At 46.7% G+C, this 19,732-nt stretch overlaps 2 protein-coding genes across 24 annotated transcripts in view; both read left to right on the top strand.

Moving 5' to 3' along the window:
• LOC100725851 (interleukin-1 receptor-like 1) overlaps positions 1 to 6,485 on the top strand; it is a 60,654-nt gene extending 54,169 nt beyond the window's left edge. For 13 of the 14 annotated variants that reach the window (XM_063229759.1, XM_063229763.1, XM_013154527.3 and 10 more), the window contains 3 exons: positions 437 to 583; positions 2,065 to 2,232; positions 4,327 to 6,485. In XM_063229759.1, coding sequence (XP_063085829.1) covers positions 437 to 583; positions 2,065 to 2,232; positions 4,327 to 4,685 — 674 coding nt within the window. In that variant the 3' untranslated portion in view covers positions 4,686 to 6,485. The remainder of the gene's footprint in view (positions 1 to 436; positions 584 to 2,064; positions 2,233 to 4,326) is intronic. The other variant, XM_063229767.1, reaches the window with a different exon arrangement.
• A 4,591-nt stretch (positions 6,486 to 11,076) lies between these two features.
• LOC100730828 (interleukin-18 receptor 1) overlaps positions 11,077 to 19,732 on the top strand; it is a 63,763-nt gene continuing 55,107 nt past the window's right edge. Inside the window, exons 1-3 of one of the 10 annotated variants that reach the window (XM_063229751.1) lie at positions 11,099 to 11,329; positions 16,875 to 16,960; positions 17,310 to 19,616. Coding sequence is in view for 5 of the 10 variants with exons in the window: in XM_063229754.1 (XP_063085824.1) it covers positions 16,903 to 16,960 (58 nt within the window). In the remaining 5 variants the exon portion in view is untranslated. The other 9 variants (XM_063229753.1, XR_010040750.1, XM_063229754.1 and 6 more) reach the window with 9 other exon arrangements.

Here is a 19,732-nt window from a genome sequence, read left to right as displayed (position 1 = left end):
ATCCCATCTTTTACCAGTGCCCCCATGGGACACTTGGGTTCTTTAGCAAATGCATTAGCATGTCCACACTTCTGCTCACATCTTTCTTTTTGGCCTGGTCCCTGCTAGGACCTCCTTTCCCAGCCCAATGTGGGGCAAGTTCTCCTAAACGCCTCCATCAGCTGAAACCACAGCTTTGCCTCTTGTTTTAGTTAGGTGGCTCTGCCCCTTGGCTCTTGAGAATGCACTGTGATACCTAAACTGGTGCCTTTTATGGAGTGGGGCTCAAGAAGCATCCATTTACCCATTTTTAAAGGAGCTCTGAATATTCCAGATGCAGCTCTTAGGTGTGAATCCCACATGCCCAGGGGAGGCTAGCACCCCGGCCCTTTACCCACTTCATCTCATCTGAATAGCACTGATATTCATTATTCTCCTTGCCACCGTCTTTTGATAGTTGATCGTGGAAACATCTACTACATAGCTGCAGGATGTAGTGCTCTGCTGATGCTAATCAGTATTGTGGTGATAGTCCTGAAAGTGTTCTGGATTGATCTGAGTCTACTCTGGAGAGACATGGCCAGACCTTACAAAACACGGAACGGTAAGTGGTCAATTTCAAGGGTTTCCTCAAAAATGCCTATGGATTACTATCTCATTAAACTCCTAATCACCGTGCTGTCCACTCGGTCTGCATTTCCGTGATCTCTGGTTTTCAGTGAGGCTTCTGAGTCCTCTCAGAGACTGTTTTCCACACAACTCTGTGGGTTCCACAGCTCTGAGCTTCACCTCTACAGCTCCATCTTCCTGACCGATAGGCCTGGTGCTGGTACCAGCTCCCCGAAGGATTTTTCTCAAGCCAAAGGACGTTTCTATATTTAGGGAAATGTGTGCTGGTAAAGCTTGATGAAATAAAAGTCATAGAATTGGTCCTGTTTTCCAGATGTGAGGAGGTGAGACAGGTGTATGAAGCCCCCACTCAGTAAGAGTCCCCACAGGAAGCAGGATGGCTCTGCATGCTGAGGTGGACACTGGGCTTCACTTAGGAGCAAGCACACGCTGGAGCTCAGTGCACGGCCCAAATGGCTATTACCGAAGTGTTAGTTACGGGATTCTGAGACCTTCAGCGACCTCCTCCCTTGGCATGGTCAGCCTTTAGTACTTCCTTCTTCCAGGGACCTGTAGTGGTCCCCACCCCTCACCCTTGACTCCCATTCCTATGGTTTCAGTTATCCAAAGCTAACTAAAACCCAAAACACTCCTGGAAAATTCAGGAAACATAAAACACAAGTTATGAAGTGCACGCCTTTCTGTGTGCCATGAGGACATCTCACCAGGCCCCACTGTGCCCCACCTGTGACAACCCATCATATCCAGGCTGTCCTCACTAGTTGCCTGTACCTCAGTGTCTTGGTTATCAGATGGGTCCTGTGACATCACAGCACTCCTGTTCAAGTAATCCTTACTTTACCTCATTAGGGCCCCCAGGTGCAGGAGGAATACACTGGTGACTTTTTGAGAGTCGATTGTTAAGGTTTTCCTACTTTAAATTATTGTCGTTAAACTCTTACTGTGCCTGATCCATGAGTTACGCTTTATTGTAAGTGAACAACATGGTACATACTACCAAGGAACTGGTACTGTCTGTGGTGTCAGGCATCAGCTACCTGTCTCAGAATGCATCCCCTGAAGGTCGTGGGTTCAAATGTCCAGAGAAAGGGAGAGATGGCACTGTGCCCTACCAGGCACAAATACAGAACCCTGTCCATTGCTACAGATGCTCAGTGATAGATTCACCACGGCCAAGCCTGGCCACACAGCTTAATCTACCCTGGACAAGCTCTGGTCTGTTTGCTGTCACTCAGTCTGAAGCAGTGCAAGCAGAGAGGGCTTTGGGACTAAGATTGCCATTGCCCGATCACATTTTGGGGCAGTAGGTTTTCTCCATCCTCTGCCTCCAGAATATTTCAGGGCAATAGGTACATTCACCAACGCCACATGACTTGGTGAAGGAAGACTGCTAAGCTTCAAGCGGAAGTCTTTAGGACTGGACACTAAAGTTGTCCTTTTTGGTTTTGTCCCCAGATGGAAAGCTCTATGATGCTTATGTTGTATATCCGAGGGACTACACAGGCGGTTCCGAGGGACCCAGCTCTATGGAGTACTTTGTCCACAAGATGCTGCCCAGTGTTCTTGAAAATAAATGTGGATACAGCTTATGCATTTACGGGAGAGATCTGCTCCCTGGAGAAGGTAAAGCTCCCCACACAGTCAGAGGGGGAAGCCCCCACCCCAGCCCCAGTGAAAGCCTGAGGCTAAATGGATCTTAGTCCTGCAGTAGAAAAGGAATTATGTTGACAAATGAGACCTGACATCAGAGCTTTGAAATGGCCCTGCGGAAAGTGCTTATCCTCTGTTCTGCCCCTCCCTGTCATTGATCCTCTCAGGAGTGTTGGCCACTGGACAAGTTTAGAGCAGTGTGAGAGCCAGGCACCCTCAATCTTGCAGAACAGGGCACGGCCCCGTTTTGTTTCCTCTGTCTCCCCAAGGATGTCTGTGACCCGTCACTGTCTTCAGGAGATTTGAAAGAGGACTGAGCATGTGAAGAATTGGGTTATAGTAGTCATGGGCACTAGCTAAAAAAGTAATGCACTCGGAGTGCCTTCATTCTCCTTGTATGGAGGAAATCTTTACCAACGTATTCTCAGCAGAATAAGGAGAGCTGCTGTTTCTTAATACTTTGAGCCTATGTCAGGTACTTTTGACATTTTGGCCTAATGCCAGCAATTTCAATAGTTATTTTTGTCTTCCCTTCCTATATTTGTGTCAAGGAACTTTTAACTCTCCCTTTGAACCCTTCTTTAATTCTTCAAAGATCGGGAAACATTTGGGATGTGAAAGGGACCCAGAGAGTGTGAACAGATCACTCAACATTGTGTTTAGCATCGCAAGCCTATGTTAAATCCCTGTTCTCAGAAAGGCACATGCACAGTTGAGTTTGGTTCCTTCTGGAAGATCTGGTAGTGCTAACTACCTGGTAAAGGCTCTGGAGACCTGAACATGTACGGTTCAGGAGGACGCAGTCCTGTTCTTCTCAGGGGCTTCCTGGCTTCCCCATGTGCCCAGAGACCACCTGCATGTAGAGGGTAGTAGGTGACAGCCTCTAGTGCCATTCCCACATCACAAGTGTGCTCAGGCACCTTGGGGTCCCCAGTGGTCTAGGAGCCCACACTGTGCATCACTGCTGGCCACAAGCTCTTCCTCCCTTTACTCTCAGCCCGTGGAGCTAACTTCAAGTTACTCTGCTCCCCAGCCCGCTCGGCTACTTGGACATTCCCTGCCCACAGAGCTGTGCCGCCCTCCCTGCGCAGCACCACACTAGCTTGGGTTGGTCTCATGTCGCTTGCCCTCGGTGCTGGTCCTCGGACCCCACCACACCTTCACCCAGGTAGAGCAAAACTCAGAAGCACACTCCCAACCTCCACTGTCCCCTAGGGAAAGGGCCAGGCTGGCCCTGCATCGTGTCTGTTCCCACAGTGCCTGCCTCCATCCAGAGTGGGGTCCTGGCCAGCGGTCTCCACCCCACACAGCCTCACCCTCATCTTCTCATCTCAGACTGTGAGCACTTGCAGCCTGCAGCAGTGGCTCTGTGAGAAGCTTTCTAGCTGCTTGGTCCTGGCTGGCCTTCTTTAATACACTTCCGCCTGCCTCAGTGAGACGGGGTGACAGGCACGGCTTCGTAGGTCCACCCAGACCCGGCAGAATCACCAGGGTATTGATGCTCTGTTACTCTGCCTGAGAGCTTAGCTCCCTCCGGCTTTCTCTAGTCTGGGTCAAACCAGCTCCTATAATAGAGATTGTTGGGGCTGAAGTGGACCAAGGACCTCCCTGAAACTTATGATCAGTTCAAGAAAGGGGTGTCCAGGCTTCCTGAGTTTGGAATCTCTGATCTGAGAGTTCAGATGTGGACCTTCTTTGCAGCACAAAAGCAGACATCCACACTAAGATGCAGTAATCTAAGGACATTCCTGGGAGCCCACATTCAAAGCCACCAGGAAGTTTCAGGGTAGCTGGTCCACATCCCCATCTAGCTGGAAGACTGTCTCAGGACTGATCTACCTAAGAGCAGAGAGGTCCTGGGGCTGACATTTGTGTGTGGGAAATGGGTCAGAAGAGCGAAACACGCTCTCTACCCAGGTTCACTTCCACTCCCTGAACAAGAGGTGATGGGTATCCCACACCCGTTTATAACAAGAGGGTTGTTTAAATGTTGAGAACACTTATGACCCAAGCAGTAGGTGTAACAAGCAGGGATATAAAATCTCAGTCTCTTTCTCCTGTGAGCAGACGTGGCCACTGCGGTGGAGTCCAGCATCCGAAAGAGCAGGCGCCACCTGTTTGTCCTGACGCCGCACGCATCACACAGCAAGGAGTTCGCCTATGAGCAGGAGGTGGCCCTGCACTGTGCCCTCATCCAGGGCGACTCCAAGGTGATTCTGATTGAGATGGAGGCAGAGGCTGAGCCCAGAGGACTGCAGGCTGCAGGGCTTCAAGACGTCCTCAGCCACCTTGTGCAGGCGCAGGGCACCATCAAGTGGAGGGAAGACCACATGGCCAACAAGCAGTCCCTGAACTCCAAGTTCTGGAAGCATGTGAGGTACCAAATGCCAACGCCAAGCAGACCCCCCCAAAGAGGCTCCCGGTGAGGTCTCCCTGTGCAGGAACAGCAGTGATGCTCCTTCGGGTTGCTATGGCATCAGCGACTGGCAGCTCTAAGTGCGCAGAGAGGGTTAGTGACTGGCACCAGGTACTGGGGACCATGGGAGTAGGCAAGTGGAGGTTACTGGACTCCTGTGCTATCTAGGGACTTGGCTTCCCTCTTCCTGACTCTGGTGGATACACAAGTCCTGAAATGTTCGCTCTCAACTCTCTTGCTTTCATTTGCTGTATTTCGCGGTGACCTGGGGTCTCCATGCAGTGCCGGTATTCTTTCTCGCTTTCTCTCTCTCTTTCTCCTCCTTATACCCTCTCACCCTCCCCACCCGCTCCGTTTTGGGGGAGCAGCAGATTGACCCCAGGGCATCTGCATGCTAGGCAGGTGCTCTACCTAGCTGCCCCCTAGCTTACCTGAGCTGAACCCAGCTCTGCTCTCCTCTTCTATTTCTCCTCATCCCACATCAATAATCCACATGTGGATGGCAAACAAAACCTTCTGGAGTTACATCTTGATCTCATCTCAGAGAATATCCTGATTCCCAAGGGCAGAGAATCACTATTATAAAACACAGTCCCGGAATGCCATTATTTCCTGCTACGTTTATTTGTTAGTTGCTCGGTTTAATCATCTCAAAATTTCCAATTGTGTTAAGACACCTGATCCAAATTATGACTAAAACTAGTTTTTCTGCTCTAAAGTTTCTCTTATATAGTTTTATTCCAAAGAAAATATTATTTTCTCACTATAAAGTTGACAAGGGCCTATTACAGAAGAGCAGAAATTATAAAGGAAAAGAATAAAAATCGTTCTTAAAGGCACCATCTTAAGACTACTGTTGCTACATTGTCCTCTATTTTTAAAATTTTATTTTTCATTTTATTATTTGCGGTGTTGCAGGTGGAGCCCAGGATCCAGCACACACTAGCTCCACGCTTTTACCGTTGAGCTACGTCCCCATTTTCGTGCTGTAGCACTTCTAAGTGCTCAGTGGTGAGGGCTACATTGTTTCAAGAAATGATCTCAATTTAAAAAATGCGTCTTTTTTAAAGTAAAAAGTTAAAAATCATTTATATAGATAGGATTACACCATATTATGTGGCACAGCTTAAATATAAAGCCCCTACCCAAGGCTCATACCTGGAGGGTGCTAATATCATTGAGGAGTTTGTAGCCTGATGGGTGTTAGGAGCCGGGGCCTAATCAGAAGCGCCAGGTCAGCAGGACAGTCCTTTGAAGGGCGTATCTTGGCCTGGCTCCGTGATGCAGAACCGTTTAGAGCCTTCGGTAGTAAGAAGCAGCCTGCAGTGGCACACGTTCTGTAGGCTCACCCCCACTGGCCTAGCTCCTTTCCTGATGCTGACTCTTCCTTTCCCTTTGCTGTCCTCTGCCACGAGGTGACGTTTCCTCCCACCCTGCCCTTCCACTGTGAGCATTCTGCTTCACCACAGGCGCCATGCAAACGGAGCCCACTGACCATTGGCTGCAACTTGTGAAACCCCGAGCCGAAATAAGCCTTTCCTCTTTTAAATTTTGTAGGTCACATATTTTGTACCAGCAACAGAGAGTGAATTTTATGTTTTCTACCTAAAATCATAATAAAAATTATTGGCATGTCATTGAATTTTTTAAATTTTAAAAATATTCACAATGTTCCATTTCATGGCTGCGCTACATTGGATGGAACTGAAAAAGCCTTCATTATAAATAATTATGTCATTATAAATAATTCTACCCTACTGTTATATCGTACACCTCTCAATGAAAATGTTGATTAAAAAGTTTGAGACTATTTCATGTGTTACAGTATTTGTGTTAAATTACTAGAAAGTTTTTGACAAAATATGTGGGCAGGATGAAGATAATTTGTAGCCAGGCATCCTGTGGCCACTCCCTGCAGGGCAGCACACAATTCAGGGCCACAGGGGTATCATAGGAGTATCACTGGGTATCACTGGCTGAGTGTCCACTTGAACCTTCATCCCTGGGGACAGGGGTCCTTGATCCCTCACTTTGGTCACAGCATCCCAATAACCTGAAAGGGATGTAGGCCACACTTCAAGGTTTGCAAGCAGGTAATAAGATCCTACTTAATTGAACCACTGCATCAGTTAAATGAGTTCATATTTTACTGATACAGAAAGCTGAGTGACAAAGAGACTGTGACCTGGAATTCATTGTTCTTCAGTGCCTGTTTCAAAATCCTGACTGAAATCACACCTCCAGAGTGCTGTCTGATGTATCCACAGCTTTTCTGCTTTCTGGAACCCTCTATTCCTAATCCACAGCCTCAGCTCGTGTTGCCAGATGAAAGAAACATCAGCTGAGGTTGAACTCAAAGCACAGAATTTCATATGAAGTGGATATCAGATTCACATTTAGACACCCTGCATCATGATTTGCTAAAGGTGACTTCTGTGGCAGACTTTTGTGCTTTTATGTGTCACTACCAGACACAGAAATAGCAAGTAATGGGGGGGATGGAAAGGACAGAGCACATTTGCTTGGTTTTCATCATATAATTTGGAATCAATCTATGAATTTCTTTTTGATTCACCACCCATGTGGCTGATATGGCTTGTATCTAAACGTCTCCCCAAAGCCTCATGTGGGCATAGGGTGGGGTTTCTCAGAGGTGGATCTATCGTGTGTGATGCTGGGACCAAAGTGTGTGATTACTAAATCAGCCCACTGATTGGCTTGACCTAGTTCTGGGTGGGATTAAGGATGCCCACCCTGGTTGTGAGTGAGTAAGCCTGGATAAAACACAAGGACAGAAGAAGGTTGTTGCTTGTCACTTGCTGCCTTTCTGCCTTCTGCCCCCCATGAACTCTTTCTTCTCTGCGATGCCCTCTGCCATGCCACCTGTCCTGGAGCCAGCCAGCTATGGACTGAAACCTCTACTAACTGTGAGCCAAATAAACCTTTCCTCTCTACCTTTGGGTGTTGGGTATTTTGTCTCAGCAGCAAGAAACACAATGAAGACAGTGGTCACGAATCCCTTAATGTCTTCAAAGCTTGGTCCCCTTAGGTAAAATGACCGTAATAATACTAAACACTTTGGGTTTCTATGCTAATGCAAATATAGAAATATTCGAATCACAGGAAAAATACCAGTAAGCAACAACAGTTGTAGTTACTTTAGAAACCTCTCTGTGTCTATTATAATGTTGGTTATAGTCTGTGACTTCTTTCTGTGAAGATCTCCAAAAGCTAACTTCTCTCTGTTCTCATTACTGGGAGCAGTTATGCATTTACCTGACCCTCTTGCCTCACTAAAGTGATGGGTGTGGTTTTGATTTATGGACTAGGGAATTTTGAAACTGATTTTAGTTCCCTGTTTACATTAGCTGCTTGAAAGCATAAAGCTGAGTCTGGCAGCTTTCTACAGCAGCTACAAAGGACGTGATTACATGGCATATGTGATGGTCTCGTCTGTGGTTTCATAATACTGAGTTCCTTGCTCCAGAGCAGGAACAGACGAGTTTCCACTCTCCTGAGCCCTTTGTGACTGGAAGGTGGAAGGACTGAGAAGGTGACCCCTCATCAGCTGCAAGGCTTGCTCATGATTCCAAGCTGCAGGTCATTGTGAGGTTAGAGAACTGCTAGACACCTGAATTCTCATGCCAACGCCTGAAACTTCACTGTCTCCCTGTCTCCACTGCATGGGGCATTAATAGGTCCACACAGGACAGATTCACACGAAACCTGCTAGAGGTAAAACATACAAGTATGGTGAAAATGCTCGCAAATTATAAGACCACGAAGAATTACTTCAGTCATGTTTGCATAAAATAATACGTACATCCTCAGCATTCAGTTCCAATGAATCATGGTCTTCTAACACACCTGTGAAGTTAGAACACAAGCCAGACATCATCGCTCTAGAAAATTCCTCTGAGACATCTCAGTGGGCTCCTGTCCTCCTCCACGGGCAAACAATGTTCTCATTTTCACCTGCGTGGCTCAGTCCTGTCAGTTTTCCGAGTGAATACACTTGGGTGGTGTTGTATCTGGTGACTTGGCTACAATGTTCCATTTTAAATCCTCACTCGATTTTTTTTTGAGTCACTGGTTTCTCTGTACTGTGTTATGTGGCTAAGTATTTGTTTAATCTTTTCTTTCTTCTTAGACATATGGATTATTATGACTATGAATGTGGCTCCGATAAACATTCCTGTGAATATCTGTTTTTATTTATTGTCCAACACCTAGGAGCACCGATGGGTGGGTTAAAGTTTTTGGAGAACTGGAAAATGTTTCTGCTAACTAGTCTACCATCTTACATTCCCCAGTTACCAATGAGCAATTTTTCACTCTGGTGAGTCATCAAGACTGATATTGTCACATTCTTTTATACTTCAGTCATTTTTATGGTTGTTAAGTGAATCTCACTGTGGTCTTGATTTGCAGTTCTCTGGCCATTAATGATGTTGAGTCTTTGATTTAAGTGGCTGTAAGCAAATATTTTTTGGTGGACATAAAATCTTTTGCCACATTTAAACTGTGTTGTTTCTTTCTATATTGCTGATGTGCAGACATTTTTCATATACTATGGGTATAAGTTATTTGCCAGAGATGTCAGAGTTTTTCAAGTTTACTTTTCATGTTTTGAAAGTGATGACTGCACTGATGAACAGCTTTAATTTCAGTGACATTCAGCAGATCAATTTGTCATGCATAGGGCTCCTTACATTTTAGGGATTCTCTTTCATTTTCCCCAAGGACATGGAAATAGGCTCCTGTGTATTTTTATGACATAGCTGTGGTTCTAGCTTTCAAGTAATTTTGTGATTTGTAGAGAATGAATAGAACGAGATAAGGGTCAGAATTCAGTTTCTCTTTTCCATAGTGATACCTAGGTATTCGGGTAACGTTCGTGAGAGTCATTATTTCTCTTCCCCCATGAATTGACATAGACTACTGATAAAATACTTTTTGAATATTCCTGTGGATCTGTTAATCTATTTGCTATTTCCAGTTTGTATAGTCCCAAAAATATCACACTTCTATGATTAATCTTGCTTTGTTGCAAACCTTTCAGACAGGGTACGTTCACTGATAAAAGGTCAGGGCTTTGTTCTTTTTCACAACTGTTCTGATAATTCTTGATCATTTGAATTTCCATATATGTATTTTAAAAACCGCTTCTGAATGTCTTTGAAAATTACTCCTTTGATTTGAATTGCATTAATTATACAGGCTCCACAATCCAGGCAGCCTAAAATGTAGCCGATACTCGTATCAACAACAGTGAAACTTGCCATCCTTGAACATGGTATACACCTCTGTAGATATCTTTCCTTTTCTACTTTTTCTGTTTTCCTAGTTATATTTCTTCTAGAGGACTTGCGCTTTGATGGTTAATTTTTAAAATGCCATTGCAGATAACATTCTCAATACCTTTTATGTTTTGAATTTCCATCACCAGTATCAATCTGATGTTCTGTTACTCTGATCAACTCAGCAAACTCCATGGATTTTCTTTCTTTGCTGCTTTTGTAGATTTCAAAGGGCAATGGACATATAAACACGTCTTTTGTAGAAACCAGCCCTTTCATTTCTTCCTCTTGATGTTTTATCATTTCTAGTTTCATTTCTTTACATAACGCATGTCTTCTAGGTGAGAGTCGACATGCGGATCTCAGGACAGAGCGAAATGACTCACCGTTGATAAGGACTTGGCTCTAGATTCCTAACTGATGGTCTTTATCAGACTGAGAAACAGTCTTTTCTCCTTCCCATTTTCTCGGTGTTATTAAAGCAGAAAAGATGCTGAGTTTTGCTAGATGACTACTTTTTGTGTTTACGAAGATAAATGTGTGCTTTCCATTTTATGTGCTGAACTAATTTGGGCTAAAAAGTGTGACTAAACCCGCCCCATCAGCCATGGACGCTGCTATGTTTTAAGAGTTATTTCAATAATTCTACGATCTTTTTTATTGTGCAGTGAATCATGGTGACTGGGTAAACGAAGGAAATCCCTGTTCCTTGTTTAAGAACAGTTCCACCACACAGAAACACTTTGAGATCCCAGCGCAGCGACTGCTCCTCCCTGCTCTCTAGCTTGCTCCCTTCGGAGCGCGATGCCCAGGCACCCCACTTCTGCAGACCATGGCTCTGCTAGCGCGCCTGAGCCTCACCCTGGGGGTCTCCATGGGTCATGGCTCCCCAAGGCCAGCAGGGGGCGTAGGAGACACACGCGAGAGTGGCGGTGTGGACTCTGTTCTGGGGTGCGGGGGTCCTGGGAGCTCTCCTGGAGCAGGGCACCCCGAGACCAGTGGCCCAGACCAGAGTGCAGGCCTGGGTCCTCCAGATTTGCGTGCCGCGGACTCTGCTACTGTCCGCAAAGCACCCGCTTCCCTTCCCGCTGGGGCTTGGTCCCACCCCGCCCCGCCCCGCCCCGCCCCGTTGGGGATCGGGCCTTTTGGTGAAGTCTTTGCAGGGCTTGACTAGGAGGAGGAGCGGAGGAGGAAGGCAGCGGGGACAGCGACACGGAGGCGGGAGACAGGAGGACCGCACCGCGCCAGGACCCTTGGGGCACGATCAGGGCTCTCGCGTGTGTGTCTCCGCGTACATGCCCACGCGCCCACGTGTGTGAGCTCACTAGACGGCGTGCACCAGCGCGTCCCCGAGGTGGGTTTTGGAAGTTAGAGCAATCTCAGTTCGCTTCTGCAGGGTGAGTGCTGAAATCAGGGCTGAGCAGGGAGCCTCTGCACTGCTGAATTCTCCTGGTCCTCTGTGAGGGGATGGTGTTAGCCTGCTGAATCAGAGGGAGAGGGAGCCTGGTGTGGTGCTGGGAGGCCGACGTAGGAGGGTCCCTGCGAGTTCGAGGCCAGCCTGAACTACACGCCAAACCCAACTAACCAGCTGAAATAAGAAAAATAAAACAAAATAAAAAGGGAAGGGACCAAAGCACAGAGGGACTTGGTAATTTAGGAGGGCACTCAGTTACCAAATAATGGAGCCTGTGTTCACACCAGATTCACAATCTTTCTCGGGGGAGACACCTGCAGGAGCCGAATACAGGCCGCTGCTGCAGTGCCCACGCAGGTGGGGACAGGTGGACCTGAGGACAGTGATGTTCACTCTGCCAACTTCCCTGGTTTGGTTTTTGGGGACCCCATATAACCCCCGGTGTGCCCTGAAAGGTGCTGGGACATGGGGGTACCACTCATCCTGAGAACCTGGGGTCCTTAGACAGCATGGATTCTTAAGTGCTGGGAACCCCACAACCCTACAAAGCGCAGGTGGACGGGTCTTGGGAGTGGGGAGCAATGCCGGCTGGGGCTAGCGCAGGGGTGACTGAGTGGGCCTCAGTGGGTTAACCTTTGAGCCAGGTCTCCAGGGCCTTCTGGACAGGGAAGACCCAGAGGCGTCCAGGGATAAGCAGCTGGGCCACATGCATGGTTGGGTTTGGGTGCAAGGAAGGGGACCCCAGAAACAGACGCTGCTTGCCCAAAACAAAGTTACCTTGGTTCTCCTGGGCTTGCACGCGGAAACCAAGTTCCACCCTGGTGCCTTGCTCCTCAGAGTGGAGGTGCACGTGTGCCATGTACTCAGAGACCGTGTGTCCCTCTCTGCGTGTAGTGACCGGCCAGCTGTCCGGCCAAGCAGAGCGCCGGTGTGGGAAGAGTCGGATGTAAAGCACTGCAGCTCAGTGCTAGAGCATTTGCCCAGCATGCTGGGCCACGGGTTCAAATCCCAAGGCTGAAAAGACAGAAAATCCCTAGCCTTATGATTTCTGTGCAGTAGCTTGTGTCTGGAAGGGCAGGGTTATAGGGAGGCTTGTATGAGCTCTGCCTGTTTTTGGGAGGTCACTGAGAGGAGCTGTAGTCCAGCCAGGGCAGTGTCACCTCTGCTTGTCTCAGGGGCCACCTGGAATGTGTCAAACTTGGGGGTGTTATGGTTGTGTTTTCCAGACAGCGCTCAAATTCCTTAGGGGCCCCTGCAAACAGCTGGCAGCTGGCAGGGTCCGCGTTCCGAAGGAGAGTTTCCTGAAATGCAGTGGTTTAGGTCAGTTCCCGGCTGTCCTTTATGTGTCTGCACTGTCATACACAGGTGGGCATGTATCGATCTCATACCTTCATCAATGAGTCCATTATCCAGGGGTGTCAGGTTCGTATGACAGGTTTTTAATGTAGTTAACCCCGGCCGCATGTTAGAACTGGCTGGGGATTTAAGAGGACCCAGGCCAGACAGCTGGGTGGAGCCCGAACTTAATTATTTAATTTTTTTCAGCTCCCGGTGAAAGCTAGGAGGATATCCTGTATTAAACCTGGCGTGGTGGTAAATGCCTGTTATCCCAGCTCTTGGGAGGCTGAGGCAGGTATATGCAGAGTGAAAGCCAGCCGGGGCTATAGAGTGAGACCTTGTCTCCTAAAACAAAAACATACAAAGATTTTGAAAGTAGATAATCAGATATACCCATGGATTGGATGATCACCTAAATTGCAAACTGTGTATGTTTTATGGATTTAATGTGATATTATTTACTGTATAATAAAGTAGCTAGCAGTTATGAGTAAACATGTCTGCGATAATTCCCATGAATTGAAAACTTAAAGGTAAGATAAGAGAGGATAATGTAGGATGTGTGTGTGTGTGTGTGTGTGTATGTGCGTGTACAGAGATTTTCCATAGAGCAGCAGGGAAGACCCGTACTTTATAACCTGTTATCAACATATTTTAAAGAATAAACAGAACTATTCAATTAATGATAGAGAAATAATTATTAGTTATCTTAGAAAATTTAGGTTTAATTAGAACCTTTTTTGCATGCCAAATAAAAACATTAATTACTGGTGAATTCTCTTTTCTTTTTGAGACAGAATTTCACTATGTAGTTTGGGCTGGCTTTGAACTCACTTTGTAGCCCAGCTGGCCTCAGCTTCTTGAGTGCTGCAATTACAGGCATGCACCACCATGTCCAGCTGCTGGTGAATTTTTAAAAAGTAAATTTCAAAAGAACATAGTCATAAAATGAAGAAAATACATAGAAACATGTTTTTACCCCTGGAGGAAATAAATGGTCTATATTTAAAAGTTATCGAAAAAAATCACAAAGGAAAAGAGTGTTTTGATGCAGCAGTATTAACATTCTAAAAGAAGAATTTGGAGTAAAGGAACCAAGTTCAACAGACATCTGAGAGCCGGGCAAAGGGTATAAAGCAGTGGTTCATAAATATAAAAATAAAATGCTTACTATTTCCTGATGAATATTTGCTTCTTTTATAACCAAAAGAAATGGGACTTCAAAAATAGGGAGACCCTGTTTTTCCATCCTGACCGCCTGGGTAGGTACTAAAACTGAGAATGCTCAGCACTGGGGTGGTGGGCGGAAACTTTCGCACAGTGGAGGCAGGAAATAGGGGTCCTGGCTCCATTTCTGCAATGTGGTTTTGGGGTGCGCGTTCACCATAGGTGTGGGGTATCCACCCATTTACTCGCCTGCCAGGAGTAGTGTCAAGAAAATGGTAAGAAATGCAGGTGATGAGGACCTTTCAGTGGTGTTTATTATCCCATCAGCTCTGGGTATTCTTGTCGCCTGCGGGTGGGGAATTAAGAACAGAGGGGTTCGGTGACTCCCCAATGGTGAGGCAGCTGGTGGAAGAGAGGCTGGAGCTTGTACTCAGTCGGGCTGAGCCCACTCCTCACACAGCGACACGGCCTGGGGTTATTTCATGATAGGGACCCTCTTGGTGGTGGCCCTCCATTCATGGGGGAGTGGTGGGCAGTGGTTACAGGGGTTTGGAAGACAAAGCTCAAGGCATAAAATCAATTGAGCAGGGTTTAAATATTCAGAAACATACAGAACAAGGCAGCAAAATGTGTCGGGATTATTTTCTTCTTTTGGTCTTGTGTTGCAAACATCCTACCTTGGGAATGGATTGCTTTACAAATCAGGACAAAGATTCAAAAAGAAGAAAGAAGAGCAAAACATGAAAGTTACAGAAAAACAAAAAACAAACACCACTCCCCAACAGGACACTAACCCCCCTAAAATTCTTACAAGCAAGAAATGTCATGTTTCTATTCTCATATGTTTATTTCATTATTAATGCTAGGCTATAGTTGAGTTCTGTACTCCTGAAATGTCTCAGAATAACTTTTCTTTCTGGGAATAGACTCATTCTATAGTCCAGTATCAATCTCTTAATTTCAACTTCACGAGTGGACCAGCAGTGTCCCGTGTGCATCTCTATGTCCAGAGGGCTCGGGGGCCATCAGCTGGACATGAACCGGAGGAGCTGACCTGTTTCTCCTGGAGACTCCAGACTCCTGGATCCTGAATCATCTCCAAATCATTCCCTGGGTTGGCCTTAGGAAACATTTAAAAAATTGATAGCCTCAATAGGGCTTCGTCTGCCTTTCGCAGAGAAATGACATACAGGAAAGAACACTGTGCCTTCGGCCCGAGATAACAGGGCAGACAGAGCTGGTGATAAAAGCCTCGTGAGTGGGAGACCTGAGCTTTCTAACTGTAGAGCTGCCAGTGAGCAGCTGGGACTTTCCGCTGCCATCTCTTGGAAATTCCACCAGATATTTGGTGATGTTACTCACAAAGATTGGTGGAAATCACTTGGCAGCTTCACTGTTCGACTTTCGCCACAACCAGGGTATGGACATCCTCTCCCCCTCTCAGGACGGGAGGGGAATGGTCATGGGCCGGGAATTGTCACCGTGTACCCCGCAGTCCCCGTAAGCAGCAGTTGGTGCACTGAGGCCTCCTTGTTTGCTGGTTTTTGTGTTAGGCGGGGTGGGATCCAGGGCCTGGGCATGCTGGGTGGAGCTCTCTTACCCCAGCCCTGAGCTGCTGGCTTCCCTCTGCTTTGGTGATGAGCAGACTGCCCGTTGATGCCTGTGACCCCCAGTGTCCCGGAGACTCCTGTGACCCCGGTGTTCCTGAGAGATGAGTCCTTTAAATGCACTCTTTCCCTCCACTGGGAGTTGGAGGGCAAGGTGCAGGTGGCGAGGTTTTCAGGAAGCAAGGACCGGATTCTATACGGACTGCTCAGAATTAGTAAGGGCTCTGCTGGGGAAGATGCTGCCTGCATCCTTTGGTCCCAACCTGTGAATCAAGGTGAAGACCCGCGGCCCTGAGAGTCAAAATTCAAGGACGATGGTGGTTCAAATGAGTGCCGCTCAGTGTAAAGGGCAGTTCAGTGTATAAGGCACTGCAGTTTGATCTCGATTTCCTGAGATCAACATGGAAGGTTGTGCGGCTACAGATAGGCCCTGCAAGCACGTACACCCGTTTTCCAGGCATAGGTGCCAGTGGGTTCTACCTGTGTCTAGGGGCTCAGGCTGGACCTCAGAGAGGCCGAGAGACTGGGTCCTGAGACTGGGGTAACTGAGGTTCTGAAGAAAGAATGTGGATTTTAGAAAATTCAGCCCACGAAGCTAGATCTAACTGCAAATTCTGATAGTGAGCTTTAAGTGTCCCCCTGCAAAGGCCTAGAGAGGCATGTATAGGACACAGTGGGACCTGTAGGACTTGGCCATATGGAATCTTGGTCCTTGGGCCTGGTCCCTGGGAGTGGAGCCTGTCATCACATGCATGACCATTAGCAGATGAGTGGATCAAGAAAATGCGGTATTTGCACAGTGGAGTACTACACTGCCATAAAGAAGGATGAACTTGGGCCATTGTAGGAGCATGGGTACAATTAGATTCCATAGTGCTGAGTGACAGAAATCAGACACAAACTTGAATATCACATGGTTCCTCTCACCTGAAAAAAAAAGATGGACAAATAAGTTAAAGAGTAACAAAATAAACATCATAGCAGACAGAGATTCAGACTTCTGCAGATGGGAAGACCTACAGACGGAGGGAGAGGGAGAGAGGAGGGGAGTGGAAAGGGAAACTGCACTCTGATACGCAGAAAATCTCTGGGAAATGCTGGGCTTGACTTCGCCCTTGTGAGCAGGATCTCAGGTGCAGAAAGTTGCACATTTGGATATTTCTTCTGGAAGCTAAAACTCTTCACCATGAGATTTTGTTAATTCTGTATTATTGAAAGTTCTGAGAACTTGGGGACATTTTAAGGGATATGAAAATCTTTCTGGGCTGCTTTTTAGAAGTTCGGGTGTTAGAAAGTTTTTGCTTAACCTCCCATTTGAGACGAGTGTATTTTTGTTTGAAGGCCTTGGCTTACTCTGTCTCACTGTTTTCCAGAGGAACCATTTGCAGTGGGATCCTAAGCATGCCCCGTGGAGAACTACTCCTAACACTTTGGGTTCTTTTAGTTGAAAGCACTTCGGGTAAGTGATTATTATGATTTGCAAATGTTCATCTTTACCAGTTCAGAGTGTTTGCAGATGGTGTGGAGGTGGCTGCTGGAGACACTGAATTTATTCAAATTTTCTGATCTAAAATTTTACTTTATAAATTTGGTGTCTATTTGGTATCCAGAGCATTGAGAATGAAAGAGTCATAGGAACAGGATCCAGTAAAGAAAATGCATAAAGTATCACTGGAAAAGACAAGAGCTAGCCCTGTGGGTTTAAGCCGAGAGAGAACTTTTATTTCCTTTAGAAGAAGATGTGCTTCCTGAAACAGCCTTTCTTACTGGTTTTTGGAAAGTTTTACACATGTTCTCTGCTTCTTGAGGGGCAGGCAAAGATCCATCGGATTCTTCGGTGAAAAGAGCGAAAGCATAGATCATTAATATTAAGAAGACTGCGAAGCCTGTGTGAGAGATTGAGACTGCTAAGGCAAGTGAGCTGCGAAGCCCCTGGCAAACACAGCGGTACCTGGTTCATGAACTTAATTCTTCCCACAGTGTTGGTCATGGACCGAATCAGATTTCCCCATCAGGTTCTATGTCACTTCTTGCTGAGAGGAACAGGTTCTCGGCTCTTACAGCCACTTGTAAAAAAGAGCAGTAGCCCAGATCCACACGCCCTGATCCCCGCTCTTCTGTGTGAACAGAGTCTGCTCCTAACAAGGTCCATGCTGACAGGCAAAGCCAAGACATTTCCTGCTCTACACATACTCCTAAAATCTATGAATTTCACAGTAGATATCTCCAAATTCTAACTTCTCCAAAGAGGGATGAGTGTGTATGTCCATCAGAACAAAGACTTCGTGCTTGGAGAAGTATATCTGAATTTTGGCAAAACCTGGAAACCTAGAAATAACCCAAATGTCCAAAAGACGCTTGTTCTATAACCCAGATGTCCAGTATTTATCCAGTTCTAGAATGAATGGACAATGAAATGGTAGCACAGCAGGGTACCCTGTGCCAGAGGAAAGGGCACATCACAGCTGCCTGTCTTAGAAGCTGCACAAACTTCAAGCACAGACGAGCTCATGGTACAAAGTTTATGTGCTTTATTACATGCGCATCTCTAAAAGGAAAATAAATGAAACATCACTAATTCACTGGAGTTCTGAGTGTCAGTTAAAACCAACACCCACATGCACACAGGGATTTTACCTCTGTGTGGAAGGACTGATGTATGGGATAGAGATTATGTATCAACCGTAGGCTGTGAAGTTGATGCCCACTGAGACTTACCTGTCACTTTTGCCTCACACTCTGTCTCTGAGTGCTTCTTCCTCTTTTGGCTGATTGACAATGCTGAGTGAAAACCAGACTGTTGCTTGGAGAGATAAACGCCAGCTATAGAGAGGGCTTCCCTTCTCCATGTCCTTATAGGTGCTTCCTTAACTTCAAAGATTTTCCTTCCCCCCGAGCAGCAGAGGATGGAGTCTGGGGGGCTTCCCGACACTACCTGAGACTCTTGGAGGTCGAGTACAAGGGCATGAGGACCTCCTGTGCATGCAGAGCTCAGATGCATTCTCAAAGCAAGAGGATAGGATGGATTAAGAAAGAATGGAGAGAAGAGAAAGAGTTCTCAGAGAGGGGAAGGACAGATCTCTGGATTGAGGGTTGGCTGTGCTAACAGATTCCTGATTATCTTCCTGGTCACCTTTGGCAGTGACAGTCTTTGTGGGAGCCCTTGTGCAGCTCCTTCATCTGACCTGGAACCGGGCAGCTGGTGTGGCTTGGCCCAGGGTAGGTGGGTGAGGCAGCTGGGGATACAAAAAGGAACCCTCCCAACCCCTTCTCTTTTATAGTGTCTTGGTCACTATTTTCTCCAAAATAGCAGATGCCCAGTATTAGGGAATGGAAGGTTTATTTCTTACAATTTTGAAGGTTTCAGTCCACACTCAGTTGACTCCAAAGCAGGGTGGCATGGCAGAGCCGCCATTGTTGGGAACTTGCTGTGGCCTCCATCACCATTCTGGAGCATGGTTCTCTGTGGCTTTCTCCTCTGACAAAGTCTTTCACTTTTGCAGTTTTGAGGCTGCAAAGAGTAGAGATCCGCTGCTTCCTGGGATGCCCCCAGGCCATCTTTTTATTTCTCTGTTCCTTCTCAGCAATCAGAGTCTCAGCTCTATCTGTATAGTCCGTAGATTTCTTGTCAAACCCACAACATTTTGAATCACCCTGCTGGGCTCTTTGATCTTGATTTGCAACATAAATTGGACTAAAATCCCCCAACAATAACCATGTCCCACTTTGGAATTCCACTGCCTTGAAATTTCTTCTGCCAGATTAGTTAGTCCATTGCCCTTAATCTCAGTATCAGGCACAGTTTCTGGACATGAGCAAAATGCAGGCAAACTTTTGCCAAGCCATAACGCACATCCTGTGGAGTCCAACAAGCAGTGCAGTCCTTCTTTCCAGAAGAAACCTCCTGATCCTGGTCTCTCCCAGCAGGCTTTCTATCAGTCTTCTGGTCTCCTGAACTCTGACCAGTGCTGTGCATGCAGAGCTCAGATGCATTCTCAAAGCAAGAGGATAGGATGGATTGAGAAAGAATGGAGAGAAGAGAAAGAGATCTCAGAGAGCCTCTGACCAGCCTCCCCTACAGAACAGCTTAAGCTGTTCAAGGGATGCTCTTCAAGGTGACATCTCCAAACTTTCCAAACACTTCCCACAAGCCATTCCCAAAGTCTCTTGAACCACATGGTCAGGTATAATCACAGCAGTGATCCCATTCCTGGTACCAAATTCTGTCTAG

Source organism: Cavia porcellus, unplaced genomic scaffold (assembly GCF_034190915.1).
Source record: "Cavia porcellus strain 051 isolate PalLab524CR breed Dunkin Hartley unplaced genomic scaffold, mCavPor4.1 scaffold_18, whole genome shotgun sequence".
Lineage (NCBI taxonomy): Eukaryota > Metazoa > Chordata > Mammalia > Rodentia > Caviidae > Cavia > Cavia porcellus.
Note: the sequence above shows the minus strand (reverse complement) of the source record. Positions and strands in the feature narration are given on the sequence as shown.